Source organism: Cornus florida, unplaced genomic scaffold (genome assembly GCF_030987335.1).
Source record: "Cornus florida cultivar Cherokee Brave unplaced genomic scaffold, ASM3098733v1 CherokeeBrave_3.0.0_Hap2_Chr11, whole genome shotgun sequence".
NCBI lineage: Eukaryota > Viridiplantae > Streptophyta > Magnoliopsida > Cornales > Cornaceae > Cornus > Cornus florida.
In genome coordinates, this window is record NW_026775581.1 from 87,844,907 (window position 1) to 87,864,922 (window position 20,016).

General features: G+C 35.0%; 2 protein-coding genes across 2 annotated transcripts; one reads left to right on the top strand and one right to left on the bottom strand.

Annotated features, from left to right (window-relative positions):
- Nucleotides 1–2,415: 2,415 nt before the first annotated feature.
- On the top strand, nucleotides 2,416–5,553 carry LOC132285267 (large ribosomal subunit protein eL43-like). Its single transcript, XM_059787435.1, has 5 exons — nucleotides 2,416–2,549; nucleotides 4,281–4,320; nucleotides 4,942–5,030; nucleotides 5,163–5,245; nucleotides 5,331–5,553. The coding sequence occupies exons 1-5, from the start codon at nucleotides 2,547–2,549 to the stop codon at nucleotides 5,392–5,394; spliced, it is 279 nt and encodes a 92-aa protein (XP_059643418.1). The 5' UTR covers nucleotides 2,416–2,546; the 3' UTR covers nucleotides 5,395–5,553.
- Nucleotides 5,554–6,361: 808 nt separating this feature from the next.
- LOC132285266 (casein kinase II subunit beta-2-like) lies at nucleotides 6,362–19,737 on the bottom strand. The gene is made up of 6 exons (XM_059787434.1): nucleotides 19,484–19,737; nucleotides 19,098–19,341; nucleotides 11,362–11,580; nucleotides 8,191–8,300; nucleotides 7,942–8,107; nucleotides 6,362–6,924 (listed from the first exon to the last, which is right to left on the bottom strand). The coding sequence occupies exons 2-6, from the start codon at nucleotides 19,333–19,335 to the stop codon at nucleotides 6,794–6,796; spliced, it is 864 nt and encodes a 287-aa protein (XP_059643417.1). The 5' UTR covers nucleotides 19,336–19,341; nucleotides 19,484–19,737; the 3' UTR covers nucleotides 6,362–6,793.
- Between the last annotated feature and the right edge of the window lie 279 nt (nucleotides 19,738–20,016).

Below are 20,016 nucleotides of genomic sequence, written 5' to 3' on the forward strand. Positions count from 1 at the left end.
TGAAAGCAAAAAACCTATTGTTATGATTGGGAGCACCGAATCGGCCCTTTGGTTTCGGGATTGGTTTTGGTTTTGGTTTTGGTTTTGGTCTAAGGCGCCGATTCCGTGCCGTCAAACATAGCTCATGGATAATTGCGAAACCTAATGATTGACTACATCTAGTTATCATTAGAAACTGTGTTTCCTACTTGGGAAGAGGACTTACAATGTCCGTGTCTATATAACTTAAACTACCTCAAACCTTTCCTTTGAATTTAATCTCAAATGTTCTTAGGTCCTCCCCTCCTTTATCTAGATGCAAGAGTTACACTGGATATTTATGTTAAATCAATGTGTTTTCCTATCTCTGATTTATAGGGAAATTTGGTGTTTATTATTATTTTTTTTCTCAAAATTTAGAAATTTGGTGTTTATTTTGTAATGATAACAGAGGGAGGGATTCATATACAAGTTGATGAGACGTCCTCTCTTACTTGGTTGAAATTTATTTATTTATTCATTTTGTCCCCCAAGGACTTTGATGGTCAACCATCCATTTGAAAGGAGAGGAGACACTAATTGGGCAAAGTCCTTGCTGGTTTGCACTATTTTTAGGTTTTAGGTTGCTTTGGGCTACGCAAAATTGGAATTGAATTAAAATGCTATTTGGATCAACTTTATTATTGAAATTAGAAAAATATATATATATATATATATTAACATATATATACCAATAGTTAGATTTTTTTCCCCCCTTTTGTGGAACAAGCTGAAATTCCTTTATAAGAATTTGGAATATAATTTTCTTTTTGGGTAATTAATTAAAATCTATAATTCAGTCAAGAAAAAGAATTCATTAATATGTATGCGTATGACTGTATATCTGTCTTTATGTCTATTTACATTATATATGACCTGAAAGAGTGAAAGGATGTCTTTTTGGCAAATTATATTGAACTAAAAAGAATATTATTATTAGCCATTTTGTCTGTTAAACTGAGCTTGTATTTGGGGGAAAAAAAAGAAAAGAGCAAGTGCTCATATGCATAAATGGGACAGATGCTGGAATAGAGAGAGGGAGAGGGGGGTAAAAAAAGATAATACAAAAGAAAATTCTTAATCACTCGACCTAACCATCAAGACGAACCCAAAAAAATAAATTAATTAATTAATAATAATAATATTAATATGGATTGAAGGAAAATTTCCAATGGTTCTTTTCATCAGGCTTCGTCCTTGCAGCAACTTTTTTTAAAAAAATAAACTATTTATTTTTTTAATTAGAACGATAAACCTAAATCACATAAAGTGAGAGCGAATTCGTGAACGGGAAGGTGAAAGTGACATAATTAAGGTATAAGTAATGAGAATTTGAGCAAAAGCATTCGCGGAGGCGCGTGAGAGCAGGAATGCTCTCGGAGCGTGAGAGCGACACCTTTTAAAAAGAATTTGTGACTACAACATAAATCTCAAATATTTGTAATCACATAAATAATTTAAATCAGAATTCCCTGAGATTGAGACCTCAAATGTATAATTGTAATCCCATGTTTTCTCAAATCCTCTAGAAGTTGAAGTGTGAAAAAGGTTTGTAATTTTCTTTCATGATGCATCATCAAATCAACATACTCCAAGTTTATCGGAAACTTTTGTAACACCACCGTGATTTTTCGTTTTTTTTTTTAAGAGTAACACCATTCCCTTTATAAAAAATTTATTGGTCATATTTAAAATGCATTTGAACTACTTAATCTCATCATTATTTAACTCATCATATGAAACAATAGTTTCAAAAGCCTTTTAAATTATTGTTAGAAACTATTGTTAGAATCTTTATTGGTAGATATTTTTTGCCTATTAGCTTTAAAGCGGTCTAAGCATGGTCTTAAGACAAAAGCATTCCAAAAAATAAACTCATGTGTAATAATGTCATGCAGAACCCGTTTGGAGTTATTGTTAGAATAAAAAAAAATATTAAAGTTGTTGTTGGAATAAAAAAAATATTTTTATTAGTAGCACTATCAAAAAATTGCATTTATTAAAAAACATTAAGTGTTTGGTAATACATTATAATAATTATTTTTTACAATTAATTTATTTTAAATGTATTTAATAATAATATTTGTTAAAACACTTTATTATTAATTTTACAATAATACTTAGAACATCCATTTTTATTAAATTATAAAAAATAAAAATAAAAATCTATTTTTATTATAATTAAAAATTTTGGGGCGTTACATTTAGTAATGTGCTGTTTGATAAAACTGGAAAAATAAATAAAATAAAATTTAACAAGTAAATCTTAAATTTCATTTTGAACCCTTGAGGAATTGTCTCACAACCAAAAAAGAACTTATATAAACGGGTTAGATCCGATCCTGCTAATTATTCAGAAGTACTCAGCCACTAAAAGCCCGATCAGTTTTAATTATACCCAAACCCGATCCAGATTCAGCCCGTTTCAGTCTATAAGGGACAAAATCTAGGGTTTTCGCTATCGTCTCTCTGCCCACAATAGCCGCTCTGCGTTCCCAACCAGAGAACCTTCTCGCGCACTAACCACTATGGTACTTTCTCAGTCTTCTCCCGTCTCTACTCTATTAGTATATATATATCTCTATCTATATGTATATATTATGTGAAGTTTTACATATAATTGTATTCCACTTGATCTGCACCATTTCTGTGAGTATTAACTGAGCTTCAACGAATTTCCACTGTTTGGAGAGGTTTTTCGAGAAGGCGTTGTTTGGTGTTCCAAATGAATGATCTGGAATTTTTGTTGGCATAAAAATATGTACTTGTTTTATTTTGTTGAGTCGTTGATGGTTTGTTTAATATAATATTTTACATTACATACACAATCTCTTGTTATTTTATGTTTTGGAATGAGTTTAGTAAATGCTTTGACACAGTGCTAGTATTGGTAAGGCTTATGATGCTTTTGTCAGAGAGTAATCTTCCTGGTAAAAAGGCTCGTACTAAGCTCCTCTTATTGTTTGTTTACATAAAATTATCTGTTGCACCTGGTATCTAATTTTGTTTTCCTACGGAAAATTATGCGTGAGATGCTTGATGGGGCTGTCAAATGGTGAAACTCTCTCTCTCTCTATATATACATATATCACAAAAACACCTTCTCCCTTGAAGGTCTTAGGTATGCTTTTCAAGTTTATTGCGTCCGTAGAATCAGAAACTGGACCGGTCTTAGAAATCCAGATCATTGCGCAAATCAGAGTTTAATTTTCAATTTTAAATGTACCCAAAGCCTTTCATAACTTTGTCCTTGGTATATCTTTGACAGCTTGAAAAATGAGCTCCTAGTCTATGAACAAGGTCTATACCCTAGCTGAGTTGGCTGTTTCAGGATATTTGATTCTTGCATATTAGCAATGTGTGGAGTGTGTATGAAATGTAGATAATTTACTAACAATATATGAGAATTTTTTCTTATCTTTTTTAGCAATTGGTAATATTTCAAAAAAATGAAAAAATAAAAAAAGAGAAAAAAATCATGTCTCAGCCTTGTAATGATGTTTCTTCATAATCCATGCATGTTTGGGCCAATTTATTCAGTCTGTTTTATTCTAGTGCAAATTTTGGACCTGTGTTTATCCTTCCTACCTTCCTTTTTGGGAGACAAGTAGGGTTGCAAATGAATTGAGCCTAGATGATCTTTGGATTACTTGGGTTTGGCTCTGTTAACTCAAATACCCAATAGATATTGGCTCAAACTCAAATCAGCTTGGCCTAACCTAGCTCAAGCTCCTAATAGTTATGTGAATTATTTATTTATTTTTTAATTTAAAATTTTAGAACTCAAAATAATTAGCGTCTTGAAAATGAACCTTCAAAGAATATTGACATAAAAGCAATGAGAAAACTGTTGAGTAGAACCTACAGATTAAGGCATTTAAAGGGCAATGGAGGCTGTACTTTTATATAGTGAACGAGAATGATATATTCTCCTCGCCAAGCTATGCGGGCAGCAAACATGTACAAGGTATAAGGACATGAGGGCAGCAAACATAACTTGTGAATGGTCTGGATATGTGTATGCATCCACTGCGATATTTTATTCATGTTAGGCTTTTTGAAAATATATTTTGATGTCTTAGACTCATTTTACTCTAGCATTTGGAAACTTGTTTAACTGCTGCTTGAGGATTGACTCTGGATTCTTAATCATTTTAATTTGTTTTCCATATCTGTCATTTGTTTGGTGTTGATAATAAGTTGGTTTTGCATCTTAATTTTGTACGTTAATGCAATTCCTTTTTTTTTCTTTTTTAACGTAGACAAAGCGGACGAAGAAGGCTGGGATTGTTGGAAAGTATGGTAAGTACCAAGCAATGTTGTTAAAACATTTATCGTGCTCTGGTTATATGTGATTCCATAATCCTGCTTCTAGGTTGTAGCATTCCTAAATGTGGAATTGCGGTTTTTTTTTTTTTTTTTTTTTTTGTTTTGTGCAGATGTAGAGCTTCATAGTTCATACTGGATTTAGGATCTTAGTTTCATTTTTTGAATCTAAAACTCGGCTTAAGTTGAGTTAAAGGACAGTTAGGAGATAGGACATAACTTATGCAGCTATTTGGTAGAGATTCTTTGGCCGTTGGTATCTGTCCAATAGAAGGGTTTTTTTCTCTATCATGGCATTTAAAATATAAAGCACTTGTTTATTAAGGATTTTAATGGTTAGAAGTCATAATTTGGGTCTGGGTTTTGCTAGGATGATCAGACTTCAAGGGCCAACTTGCAAGTTGTTGAGTAAATGTGCCCGGTCCTTGACTAGATAATCAATTCAATGATCTGTGCATTATTACAATTCTATTCTATCTTTTGTTGTTTTTTCCAATGATAGAATGAAACATCATATGCTCTTTATTTCATTCCAAGTTCAGATTGTTCCTTGCAACAAAGAGCTTCTTAATTTTCTGAATCTTTTACCAACTTCAGGTACCCGTTACGGGGCTAGTCTGCGAAAGCAGATTAAGAAGATGGAGGTTAGTCAGCATAGCAAATTCTTCTGCGAATTTTGTGGGAAGGTAGCAGCTTTCTAGTGGTTTAATTTTTTGTTGTCATTAATGTTATTGTGATTATTATTATTTCTGTCTGAGTTGGATAGTGCTTCACTAATTGATTTCAGTGGTTCTAATCAAACACTCGACTGTTTGCAGTATGCAGTGAAGAGGAAAGCAGTGGGGATTTGGGGCTGCAAGGATTGTGGCAAAGTCAAAGCAGGCGGTGCATACACACTCAAGTAATGATTGTCTTGGACTTTTTCCCATTTACTTTTCATTTTCAGCTACTAATTCCTTTTTTTTTTTTTTTTCCCTTGGCAATAGCACTGCCAGTGCTGTGACTGTTAGGAGCACAATTCGGAGGCTCAGGGAGCAAACTGAGAGCTGAGCAGCAGCAAAAATCACTTATCTGTCAATTTTTTTTTAATGTATTTTCTCAAGTCTGGAGCAGACTACTTGGTTATTTTACTGGTCACTCTGATCTTTTCGTTGTTGGAACCATCTGTTTATTTATCTTATGAAAATGTTTGAAATTTTGTTTTCCGAAGCAATTTGTTCTAGTTGCCATTAGAGCAATTAAATTGTACCATCTGCTTCTACGTGCCTTTTGTGATGTTTTTCTTCTCCAAATTGGCAACTTGGGGATTTGTGTAGTGAAATTTTCAGTGGTAGGGGATTTTCTTGGCATTCTCTTCCTATTAGGAGCGAGTGACTAAATGCTGTTGTTTGTCATGATTTCTCGCACTTGACAATTCCTGATTGCACTAGTGAATTCTTGATGGTAGGGTTGATTGTAATTTTGAGATGGCTGCGTAGATGAGTTATTGGCGGCCAGAGATTAAAGCCATGAGAATCCAGCAGAATCCATCTACCGGATATTAAAGCCATGAGAATTCGTCTATCGTGATTAAAGCCACTAGAATTAGACTGATAAAAGCCTGATCAAATTGGACAACCGAACCAGCCCCCTATCATTTCCCACAAGCCACCACGATTTCCGATGATTCATCAATGTTAAGTCTTCCTATATCATTGTAGTTTTTGCTTTTCTCCCTCTTTTAATTTATTTTCAGATTATATTTTAAATATACAATTTGTAAGAATAATACATCTAGGAAGTTATATAAAGAAAGGAATGCTTTTGGAAGTCGAAAACACTAGTATTAAACATTCTAGCAGCTACAACAACTATAATCCCCCTTATCATGACAAGTATTAAATAAGCAGGGTACAATACTAATGAGAGAGGAATTGGTAAAAGGACAAAGATTTGGGTGTCGAGTCAAAATATATCCAAATTATAATTATATTGCTGTATTATGAGAATGATGCATCACATTCAAAGTACAAAACACTAGCATCAACGAAAGCAATTTAAAATATATAAAGATAATCCATCCTAGGAAGAGCACAAAACATCCATGGAATATGAATGTATGTTATAACGGCATTGAACATGATTGCAAAACTAAAGCAGGATGGAGGAACCCACTACAAGGAAGTTCTGATACATACTCCACCCCGAAACAACAAAGCTTACAGAAACTCTCAAAATAAATAGCTAAATTAAAAAGGCAAAATAGCTTGACATGTAGGTCAAAATGCTTTTTCAGATATTCTGCACACCATATATATAAGGTGAATATAGTTTGTGATCTCTTGGCAATTCTGAACTCTTGCTGTATTGCCAAAACCATTTACTTCCAACAGAAGCAATAGAATTACCAATACGGATATATGCCAAGAGGGAGCTTGGAAATCCCACCCCAAATGGCAGCTTGGGAGGCTCATGGCTTGTGCATCTTGAAACCAAATACTCTTGGAACAAAGCTCTGTGATGCCTTTTGCGGCTTGAGGTTCCCATAAGTCATGAGGAAGAGGTGAGAAAATGTTGTTCCAAAATAGGCTCCATCAATGTCTACATACAGTTAAAGAACAATGGAAGGAAAGCACAGAGCAATGCCAGGTCAGTATGGTATAAAACTAAGAGTCACCACAAACATATCGAATCAAAGGTCCAATTAAATTTGTTTGATACACAATTTAAAGAAAGCTCCAAGTGTGAGTTTTTTTAACCCTGAAGGTATTTGACAATGTATTGATTGAGCAAACCTTATAGCATAGGAATATTGCAGTGATTACATATAAACAAGTCGTAATGAGCAAAATTGATATTCTTATAAACTCAAAATGAAATTAACTATTCTATAAGAGACCTAAAGTTGGCTTTCTGAAAATCATTTTTCCATCAGTCACCAAAAGAATAATTAGTAAAAGAAGTTTCTTTGACATTGCATAGGCCAATTGATTCTCTTTTGACTCACTTGAGTACCAAAGGGTAGTGCTCAGTTTTTGCATAAAATTAATGAAAAAAAGGTAGTGACAAATATTTACAACATCCATAATAGAGGGCTAACATTTCTCGTAGAATTTCTTCATTGTTATTATGTAGCAAAACATTTATTTTTACTCATTTCATTAGTATGCTTTCTTATTGACTTCAGTGACAATTGACATCAAGTCGTGTCATTGGTGGAAACTTGTCCCAAACCAGCCTTTCCTATAACAAAGACTGTATTTTGGATAATACAGGAGGGAGAAATTTAAAAACCAATCTCACATTCTTCAAATTGCAATTAAAAGCAGTAATAGTCGGATCGTAAGTTCATATATACGCGCAAGTAGGATGCATGGAAAGATGGAACTACCATTCTATGTTCCATTCTAACTTCAAATTCAAATCGGCTCCTAACTCTTTGTGTCCCCATTTTAGCCTCCAACGTATATAAATAAATAAAACCATGACAGTATAAGACACAAATACACATACTTTCAGAAAGAGAGGTAGAAAACAGCTCAAGATAATGGTAAATATAGGCACATGTCAAGCACCTGCCGGATGGCAGCATTAAGTACTTAAAATTTTAAAGGATACTGTTCTGGAACCTGGACCGAGGTGTGTAAAGATCCTCACACTTAGGACAGTAAATTTTTACAGTGCTTTGCCTAGGAATGTCTGATTGACCAACAGGGAGGCAGGGTTGTCCACAGCAGTAAACTCTCGGACATCTTCCAAACTCGCCATTCTTGTACTTCTCTAGCTGTAAAAGGTTAGTCAATGCCAATTATAAAAGCTTTAAAAGCATTAAACATATAACAAAAATATTATAGAATAAATTATCACCATAGCAGCCATTCCTTTAGTTGTCAATATGTACCGGACATGAATTAGACCATAAAGCATCTCTGCTGCTGATTCAACTAATTCATTCTGTTCCTCTGTAAATACATCACCTGCACATTCCATCCAATCCAATATACTCATTGAAAAGACCCAACAACCAAAGATACCACACACATAACCATAACATTTAATTTCAAATTCATACAAGATAAATGGAAAATGTAGTCAAGGCCATTGAATGAGGGAAACCTACAAACTGAGGTTAGCTATCAAAACAAAGAACCAAAAGAAAAGGCCCAATCATCCAGGGGCTTTCATAAGTTGTAAAATACTTGCACCTTTTTTTAAAAAAAATACCTTTTTTAAAAAAAATACAGAGGAGACCACTTACAAACATTTACATATGTTTTTCAAAATAAGAGGCCACCTTATACTTGAAACATTTCTAGCATAACTGAACATGTCTCTAGATCACATTAATTTTGTATGTTTCTATTAACCAATTATTACAGTACGTGATATACATTTTTTTTATACTATGATTGTGTTAATTATATTAACTTGATCATACTAAATAATATCTTATCAATGAAATTTCATGTCCAAATTAATTAAGAAAAGAATTCCAATCATCATCGCCGCGTTGATCCTAATGGATGAGGTGAGCCACGTGAATTTTCTTCTTTAACTCTTTTCTCTCAGACTATTTCTCCTATCGCATTTAATTTCTTGAAGTCGTTGCTCATTTCTTCACCCCATGTTAGTTTCAAGGTGTCTCTTTCGCTCTATTAAACAAGTCTTCCCATTTCTTTTTGGTACAGTACTGGTTTACATTGTATATGTCCATACCACCTACTACCATTTCATTACTAATATATAGCACTATTAATTTCTCCCTAGCATATTGATTATCAATAATGTATCTTCTAATTAACTCCTATCATCGCCTAGGTGGGCTGTTCTAGGTGTTCTTGTTCTACAGAATTCAGTAATGACTGGGTCTAATATGCAAAGAAGGGGTATATCACTTGCTTCTAGATGTTGTTTATGCTGTAATCATGAAGAAACTGTGGATCATTTGTTTGTGGAGTGTGAGTATGCTTGGCAGATTTGGTGTGATATTGCTGATATGTTCAAGTGGAGAGTTCAAAGGCAGTAAACTGTTGGTGGTTTTGCATTGGATCTTGCACAGCAATTTGCAGTAACATCATGGAGGAATAAACTATGCAGGGTGATCATTTCTGCCACTCTGTATTTTATATGGAGTGAAAGAAATGGTAGGATTCACAATGATATTATTCAGCACAATAGAGTTGTCTTTAAATGTATTGTTTGGGAGGTTTTGGATGTCTTGGGGGTTTGTCTCCAAGATGTCCTAATTTTGATTTAGCTTGTTTTTGTTTTTTAGGATAGGGATTTTCCCTATTCTTGATGTGTGATCCTTTTAAGGATTGTGTTAAGTGAGGGTATGCCTTCACTTTATGGCTTGTACTATAATGTTTATATTTATAAAAAATTTCTTCAATTAGGAAAAAAAAATTAACTCCTATCATCCATTTCAGTTTTCTCATTATAGCGATGTGGAATAGTGGAAATGATGTTCTTATTTCTTCTTTAATAGCAATGTGCTCTATATAAGATAGCTGGTCTAATGACTGTCATGTAAAATTTCTCATTCAACCTTTTTTTTTTTTTTTTTTTTTTTTTTTTTGATAAGTAAAATTTCTCATTTAACCTATTTGATGCTCTCTTATCACATAAGATACTGCTGGCGCCTCTACATCTTACTGGACTGTTTCAAATCATATTTAACTCCCCATTATCTAACTCCCCATCCTTTTCCTATTATTGATCCTGGATGTCTAAAATTATTGTTCCGAGTAATCTTTCAATCTTCAATTATTATCATTATATGCCACTAATTGAATCTTTATTGAATTCACATCTCACATAATATTTTTATTTTCACTACTTTTTAAAACCTTTGCAATGTTCTTTTTCAAGTTCCATTTATATTGCTAGGGCTTCCTTAGAAGTCTCTAGCAGCAATATTCCATCGGTAAAAAGCATCATGGAATGTCTCCTTATATATCTTTCGTTATTTTAGCTAAAACAATTGAGTGCATATATGAGCCTAGTGTTTTTTTTTTCAATAACCGGGGTGTCCGGGGCTTCGCCCCGACTAGTCCACGGGACCCGTGCAAAGCGACTCCTCCACACGAATTGGATAAAACTTGGACTATATCCGCGGTCATGGCCCCTAAGGAATTGATCACACTTGAGAGGATTCAAACCTGAGACTTAATGTTTCATGAGGCACTAAGTCCCAGGACTTCACCACCGGAGTCAACTCCTTGGGGTTGTATGAGCCCAGTGTTGATCCTGGTGTGAACCTACTTTTATAGCAAAATCACCAATCTCTCTGCAATTTCTATAAACTTTAGCTCTTGTATACTGGTACATATCTTGAATAAATTCGTAATATACAGGAATTCTTTTTTGTCGTATGGGCAACCAAATTAGATTTCCTTGAAATTTATCACGTCTTCTTCAAGCATATGTAAACTTTTTTTCTTTTTATTTCTGAAATCTTCCATTAATTGTATTACAATCGGCATCCAAAGTAGATGTACCAGGAAGATTTTCGAACACTACAGAATCTCTTTCCTTAAACTTTATTCTATTACCCTTCACATAGTTTCACAATATGATTCACTGATTTAATTACTCATTCCCACACTCTTGTACATATTTATTTTTATAATTGATGATATAGGGCCTTTTCTCCATTCATTTAAAATCACACCTTCTTCCAAAATTTTGTTGAACAAGTATGTTAACTGCCAATCCCTACCTCTTGGAGTTTGCCAAGGCTCGTGTGTATATTACCAGCTCCCATCATCATTATTATCACTCATCTTTGTAAGTATTTACTTTCTCTATTTATCATAGATTTTATTTATTACATTAGGTACTTTTATTCTAAAAATCTTTTCTAGGATTTCACATTTTAAAACCCAGACCATAAAGTACACTATAGACAAATCCAACAATGAAGTTGCAAATGACTAAAGTCAACAACTCCAGCATAAATAATTCTACATGCATAAAAATTTTATGGACAAGCACATAGGAAGAAAAATACAATAGATTCTAGAAAAATAAGCTTACCATGAGATGATTCAACATCCAGAATCAAATCAAGTGCATAATCATAGTAAGGAACTTGACTACTTAACCCACAGAGGTTAAAATCATCCTGGATGTAATCATCATCAACTTCACAGAAAAACTCATTCCCACGCAAATTGCAAAACCATGAGATCCACGATGTGTCATCCCCATCAGAACCACTAACTTCGGACTCTTCACTGTCTGTTTCAGATTCTTCTGCAATTAATGTAAATGGGAACTACCTCAGCAAAGATTAAAATTATAAACAGTCAAGGGTAGAATGGTGAAAATAAAACAGAATTTAGCAATAAAGAATACCATGCACTTTACAGAAACAGACTCAACCCTCTTTATAAAAATATAACTATCCACACAAAACAAAGCACCAGCCAGAGAGACAACAATGAGATTCTCAATGACTATTGCAATTAAGTGATTAATAGTATATAATGTGGAACATCATAGCCCACATGCTATTGTCCTTCTTGACATAATTTCGTTGCAGGGAAGTAAAAGCAACAGTTAATTTGACAGCTTTTCCCTGGTGTGAAGGGCAAAATACAAACACTCCTCAAAAGATACAGACCAATCAATCCACTTGGGAATAAACATCTAATCACAAAGGACGACATGATGCACTTGAAAGTGAAAAACGACTTCAGTTGTTAATGTCTACCCATTCTGGTGACAAGAAACACTACACAACTTGAACACGATCCGGAATAATTGTGTAATCGTATTGACTAGAATGGGCACGTTAATTAAATGTGTTGCATTCATGTTTGATCTGCCAACCCATTCATAACCTGATTAAATCCATTTAACTAAATGTGTTGGGTAAACTTGTCTTGTTCATCATTGGAATGACCCCACTAATATGGAATTTTAGCTAAAGGGGTCTTCCGTATCGTGACAGGTCTTAACCCATTTATTAATAGGTTACATGAATCGTGTTGTGTTACTTGCCTAATAATTGTGTCGTGTTCATGTCAAGGTTCCTTGACATGAATAATAATTGTGTCGTGTTCGTGTCGACCCATATAGTAGTATACCCATGCCATGACACTATACGAATATGACATAGAAACACAGATTGCCACCCCTACATTCTGGGTCAATTGAAGGTAATGATAGGGGAAGTAAAAACAAAAAATAACATGCTTGAGATAGGAAAGATATGGTCCAAATGGAAGTGTGTGGCTTGACTGAAATAATGGCCCTATACAGCATAGTGGCAAAATAAGATCCATGACACCAATTCTAAATAGTTGGAATAAAGCTTGATTGAGTTGTGTTAAGTGATAACCATGGCTATTCAAACAAAGTTAACCGCTCTGCAACTCCTATTCTAATACAGCCCAGTACCAAACTTTATCTAGCAATGTTATCATGTAATAAATGGGAGAAAAAAAAAAAAAAAATTGGAGGGGCCGCGGGGGGTGGTGATAAAATCAAAGTCATCAGATCAAGTTTGATGTATTGCACATTGAGCACAATTAACATCTCTCTCTCTCTCTCTCTCTCTCACACACACACACACACACACTTCCAAATATCTTTAGTTAAAAGTGAAAAATATGATACTTCAATTTGGGTGTAGTTGACAATCATTGGATGCCAACTATGGATAAGAGGATTCCAATCACCCAAGAAAAAACAAATATGCATACATACACTGATAAAAATAGTAAGCACATACTGATAACAGTTTTTTGGCAAAAATAAGACAAATATATATAGCAAATCATAAAAATTTGGAATGAGATTGTGCGAGAATGGTGGATTAAGATACCAATGCATGACATACTCAAAATATTGCAAAGAATCTACATGTTTGACAAATCTGTGATGTGTAGTCTAAGAAAGATGAGTTATGCTGACCAAAACAAACTATTATACTAGAATCAAGTAAAGGTTGTATATGACTATACAAATCAGACAAGTACCAATATATTTTTCATATACAAACTAAGCTACAATAAAGATATAATATAACAAGCGTTACAGTTGGTAAAATGCATTGTTCTTGTATTGTTCTAAAATGCATTGTTCTTGTATTGTTCAAAGTTAACTAAAACTTGTTTAACCTTTCCCCACCTCAAAAAAAAAAAAAAATACTTATTTTTCCAAAGAACAATACTTGCCTCCAACCTTTAAGAATATACCCTCTACTTACAGCTGATGCGTCAAGAATGACTCAAAATACCCAATTTACCCTTAAGTTACCACACAATAAGGTAAATAATGACATTGTAGAGGGACAATTATCCAATCTTTCCCAACACATCGTGAAGGTGTTAGATGCCCAAAAACTTTTAGTAATATCATTCACATTTCAAATCTCTTCACAGTAATGATTAAGACTGCACTATGAGATATGAAACAAGAAATTATCATTCATGAAACAAAAGTCAAAAATATTGTTAGTTAGAATAACAATAAAACTTCATATGTCATAAATGTCTATTTGCCAGCTACTATGTATCTGGTATTGCGTCAATCTGTTAATTAAATGAAAGCAGTGAATTTGGTTTCATATGCACATAGACATTAATCCATAGTACCATGCACATCCTTTCTTACAACACATGTACAAATGTTACATGGGTATCCATGCATGCATATGTATTCGTGTTGCTCTACGACCACGTACAAATGTATTCATGCATGCATATGTATTTGTGTTGCTCTATAACTATGTTGTATACAATAAGTATTGGCTCTTGAAAAGGCTATTGAATGAAATCACTAAAAACTGTTGCAACTTTAAGTAATATAATATGCAATTTATAGACCATATTATCTCCCAGTAAATGAACCAACACATGTTAAATAAAAAATGTACACAAGATTTTGGGATATTCACGATACTAAATAATTTTACAAAACACATTTAATTATTGGATCACAATTCATATATCTGATATTTTATTCCAGACCAAAAACTTTTACCACATTGATGCACAAAGAGAGATTAAAGGACCTAGACAGAGAGAGAGAGAGAGAGAGATTAAAGTGGGCGTTGATAGCGGCAATGGTTCAATTCTTACTCTTTGCCCTAAAAAAGCAAAAGAAAACATATGCTTTCGCATCTGTTTCAATTTCAGTGATAGTGATGCATAAATCAATTTCAAAAGTTCATGGAATTATATATTATATTATAACATGAATCAATATCATTCATTTAGATTGATAATAGCAATACATGAATCAATATAAAAACCGCAATTTTTTTTTTTTTTTTTTTAACCTACACCACATAATTCCAATAATATTAAACCATGATAAAAACCAAAATCAATGGTACAAAGTTGCAATAAAAGTTTTACCATTGGGAAGGTTGGAGTTTCAGTGGCCTCTTTAAATTTCAACACACATCATGCTCAATTTGTTGTATAACAGTTAGCAAGTGTTGGAATGGCATATTTAATGGGTTCAATTTCTACTGCTGCTGACAAAATAATAATAATAACAAATACTAAAGAATAGGTATTTTCGTTGTTGAAAGTTGGTGCTTAGCTAGGTTAGTGGCAGTGATAAGAGTAGTTTACAATCTATAACAACTTTTCCACATTTATAATGACAATTCCAGCAAGAGACTCTTTCCAATGTGACAGATAACTTAACCGAACAAAAGAAGCCAATCGAAAAACCCACATGCATGTAAAGCAAAAAAATACCATTGCAAGGCGTCAGTCATTTTTTCCTCTACATTGCATCACTCCTCTCTCCCCTCAAACCTCTGGAGATTTTAATTTAGTAACTCACATTGTGATGTGATTTAAATAAATAAAAAATTTAAAACTTTCTAGGTTTTGCCATATGGGCCAAAACAATTATGTCAGAGACTCAGATGAAGGTTACCAACCTCACTGTCGCACTTCAACCCTATATTTTCTTTGAAAGTGACAAAAAAAACCTCCTATCTCAAGATGGAATACTTAACTAATGTTTCTTTACTTTAAGCTCTCTGTCCTAACTTCTTACTGTCTTCCTTCCATGTTGTTCACTCAACAGTTTCAGGCAATTGGTATTTTGGCATTTTTAATTCCTATACAAGACACATAAACTGTTGCAGTCATATATGTTGTCCCACTATGTGAAAGTCACAAATAGAAAATGAAGAAGGAAGATGGGAGAAAAGTATAGGAGATGGAAATAATATGATATCCATATTAGTAAAGCAACTTTCCCTTAGGTTGGTTCCACTGCCATCTAACATAATGCTGAGATGCAATTTAGTTATTGACGAAAAGGGTTAATAAGAGAGGTTGACAACTTCCAAAAAAAATGCCATCCATTTGATGGGCTGAGCCTGTAACCTTTTTTTTCCATTTGGTAAGTATAATTAGCAAGCGTTTGGGGGCTTGAACCTCCTATACGTGGTTAAACCGTAGACTCCATTCCATGCTAAATGGAGAAGACCAAAAAAGTTAAAGTATTTAACTTGAAACACCCAAAAACAAATAAATTTTTTATTGGAATCACAAAGGTCTAAATGATAGAGAGAATAGAAAAAAAAATAAATGCAACACAAAAATAAAGGGTGGAAGAAATATATTGTAATAACAACCTTATGCCTACTGCCTACATGTCCTAGGATTTGCAATTTATTTCTTTCTTCTTTTCCTAAAAAAAATAAATATATCCGCATCCTAATTTGTACTCTTTTGTATTGCGATGTATAAGGGTGCTTAGGGTTTGGAGTGTAATCAAGAGAGACACTGAAAATTATACAAAGAGAGTGAGGGGCTGAAACTTGTAATCTCCGATTTTACACATAATAAAGACTATAATAAAGACTATCGCCGGATCTCCACCGTGGACGTAGGCTTTGACGAACCACATATAAATCTTTGTGTTCTTTGTGTGGTGTGTTCCTTTTTCTGTCATGTTTTGTAATTGTTGCTTGGTTCGCTGCGTTTGTCATAACAATATAAAACATCATGTCACTTAGTAGTCATATATGCATTGCTTTTGAGATGTCTTTGAAACCTATGCTAAATGAACTCAGTACATATGGTACCCAAGCTTAATCTACGAAGCTCAAATGCCATAGGAGAGGTGAGATCTGTGGTAAATCTTATGATATTATGTTATGTGATTCCCTTCTAATCTAAGGTAAAGTCCAGGAGGGTCTTGTGTTGTGTTCCTTTGTCAAGGAATGAGTAAGAGGTCTGTGGTGGTACCTCTGTGCACCTCTGTGCACAAGAGTGGTACTTAAATGCACAAAAGTGGTACATAGAAATAATAACGGTAGTTTGGGCAAATGAACAATGTTTTCCATGGCTTTGATTCCATGAAATGGTAAATATGGGTCCAGAACTCCATGTATATAATAATCCCTTACTTTGTACAATAATAAATTTCCAAAATAGACCTCTCACTCGTTTCTTCTCAAAAGAAGACAACAATTTGGTATCAGAGCCAATTTGAGAGGCTACTAGGAAGAGCGGGCAGAGTGCTCTCATTGGAGCAAGTTGTTTCGTCAGTGGCCTTAAAGATGATAATCAAGTGGATGTCCAAACTATTCGACCAAACAACCTTTGAGCTGCAGTTGGGTTACCACATAAACACAAAACTCCACATAACTACCTTCGAACTGCCTCCAAACTCCACTTAACATGTAACATCTTGGCACTTGTGCACGTAGAATCATTGATTAGGGGTTCTAAATATGGCAGAACCCACGTCATGACAAGAGCGGGTAGAAAAAGGGGGTTGGCAAGGCATGAAATGAAGGATTGAACAAGGGCTCGTTATGGTGGAAAGAATAGCTTTAACCCATGTCTAAGGCAAATGAGGCAGCCACATCCTGACTAGGGAATAATTGGATATGTGGCACCTACTTACACTAACGTGTGAGAAATGTTTACACTTTGGCACTTGCCAGGAATATCATAAATGGTTAATTCCAGGTGACGTGGCAGGCTTGCAGCATCAGGACTCTACCACCCTCTCCGTCCTTTTATTTATTCCTTTGCCCAAGTCCCCTCCCTTTCCCTCTGATCTCTTTTACCTTTTGTAAATATGGAATATGTGTTATCCTACATGTCACTTGTCGCGTCATCTATAAAGGCCCACTTAGCAAAAGTTCAAGCGGTCAACGCGCAAGTTACATGGCACTCGCCACGTCATTAATAAGCCTTGAATAAAAGATCGAAGACTTAAAGACCTAAGATGGGAACATAACTCAAGAATATTGGGATTTGAGGAGGTACTACTTGATTGGGTGGTTGAAGTCCAAGGCCTGTTGAGTAGGTAGACCAATATATCATAATGCTATCTTATCCCCACCCTACCTAACCATATAATTTACCTTCACTGCATATACAATTACACACCCTATTCTTATCTCCAATTACTTTACATTATTTTCCTTTTTATCATTGTAATAAAACCCAACATGACATCACCCACCCTCACTCACTTGACCTATAATAAGACATATCCTAAGGCCAAGAAAGGGAGGAGAAATGGAGGAACCACCACCCATACATTAGAAGCTCTCTTGCTCTTTCTCTTTGCTCTCTCACCTAACTCTCTGAACATTCACCAAGGGAGTCAATGGTGAACTTGCACACTGATGTCCTCTCTCTCTCAAGTTTGCCTGGGCTTCCACCTCTCTCAGTCCACCTTTGATCTCTACTATGTTGTGAGTAATGCATGATGTTACGTATATATATAATCTGCATCTTCACTATGGCATAAAACCACAGTGCATTCCTCCATTTCGCCACAATTCAGCAGAGCAGTCTCTATCTCATCCCATCACCGCAGTTTAGTGTTGCGGTATCTCTCTCTTTGCTTTGCCGCGGTTGCGGAATGGTCTCTCTTTCATCCCTTCAACACAGCTTAGTGCCATGGTATCTCTCTTCGCTTTGCCATGGTTTGGCGTAGCACCTCTCGCTCACCCCTTCATCGTGGCTCAACACCAGGGTGCCTTCATCACTGTTCAGCACTCTCTCCCTCTACTTCACCGCGGCCAAGCGCTACGATTCCACCCTCTACTTCACCGTGGTCAGGCGCCGCAATCCGTCTGTCTCTCCCCTCACTCCACCCCAGAGAGAGATCTATCTGGTCTCTCTCCTCGCTCCACCCCAAAGTCATCTCTCTCTGATCTTTCCCCTCGCCCAATCCTAGGAGATTCCCTCTCTAGTCTCTACCCTCACTCCATGTCCAGGTATCGCTCACAGAACCCCTAACGGGACTCTATCCCTTTGTCTATTGGGAGAAACTCAAGCATCTTTGGACATCCACCTAGGCCGGTAACCTTGGACCCTTATGTTGTACATCTGCCATGTGTTGTGGTGACGCCTCCATCTTACTCATTAAAGACAAACCCACATCTACACCTTTCTTTGTCATACATCAAACATGGAAAAACCTCAGACCTAGAACCTACACTTTTACAGTCTAGAACATGATTTCAGACAGATAATGCATACCAAATTATTGTCTACAACCCGCATTAAAAGAAACTGATTTATACACCACAAAATTTTCATATTTTTACCAAAAGTAAAGCAAAATTATGAAAATCCAGAGAACCCCAAATAAAAGTTAACCTTTGTCGAAAATCCAGAGAACCCAGATAACAATTACCTAAAAGAAATTGATGAACAACTAATCAAAGATCACGAAACGAACTGACAACTAAACTTCATTACCGTATATATGTTTATATGCAAGCGTGTGTATAATTATATAGAGAGAGAGAGAGAGAGTATGACCATCTGAACATTTGTTTTCGGCCAGAGACGACGAGCGAAGGTCCTTCTGGTCCGGTGGTGGTTTGCCAGTTAATATCGACTGTGCCGACAACCGATCCTTAAGATCCTTGCCGTTCAATCTCCTCGACGTGGACGGTGAAGATCGCTCCAAGTGCTTGTCTAGGGCATCATTGATTCGCTTCCGATCAACGTGACCCATCTCCGATTTCGACCCAACACTTCCTCGATCCCTGTACATGTCTCTCTACAATAACTAACACCTTCTATCAGCTAACAGAATTTCAATGTCGTTCGTAAAAATCAGTATGAGAACAGACAAAAAAAACCTAGCTGTCCGAAGAAGTACATAGATTAATTAATAAATTAGGTTTTTGACAGAAAAGTACGCTATAAATTCAAGGTCTTGATATGCTGATCCCTAATATATATATATATATATATATATATATATATATAGATGACGGCTTAGGGTTTTGGTGAGGCTGGGGGAGAGAAAGAGAGATAGATAGAGAGTGGGTTTTGGTTTGGAGTGACGAGAGAGAGCCCTAACCCATTCTCTCTTTCTCTCTCTAGTTTTCGTCGCTACTTTGTAGAGAGAGAGAGGCGCTTAAAAGGTGGGCATCGGAAAAGTTAGCCGTTAACGTTGGCGATATGCCGATGGGAACATTGAGATGAGAGAGATAATTGGGTGTCTCTACTTGTACAATTGTTACGGAGTATTTTCTTACGTGGCAGATATAGATATAGATAAATGATAAATGATGATACAAATTAAGTTCCTTGTGTCAACTTGGCATTTGGTATGGAATGTGTTTTAAGTATTATATATATATTTTTTTAATTAATATCAAAATAATTGTTTTGTTACGAGAGTGTTTTAGATAGAAATCGAAATCATATTTGGTAATAAAAATTGTTT

Coding starts and splice junctions, on each gene's coding strand:
- LOC132285267 (XM_059787435.1), top strand. Junction 4,321..4,941: donor TGGGATTGTTGGAAAGTATG/GTAAGTACCAAG, acceptor TACCAACTTCAG/GTACCCGTTACGGGGCTAGT. Junction 5,246..5,330: donor GGCGGTGCATACACACTCAA/GTAATGATTGTC, acceptor CCTTGGCAATAG/CACTGCCAGTGCTGTGACTG.
- LOC132285266 (XM_059787434.1), bottom strand. CDS start 19,335: ATGTACAGGGATCGAGGAAGTGTTGGGTCGAAATCGGAGATGGGTCAC. Junction 8,301..11,361: donor GGATGTTGAATCATCTCATG/GTAAGCTTATTT, acceptor TGGAATGTGCAG/GTGATGTATTTACAGAGGAA. Junction 6,925..7,941: donor TCGGTCCAGGTTCCAGAACA/GTATCCTTTAAA, acceptor AACTGTATGTAG/ACATTGATGGAGCCTATTTT.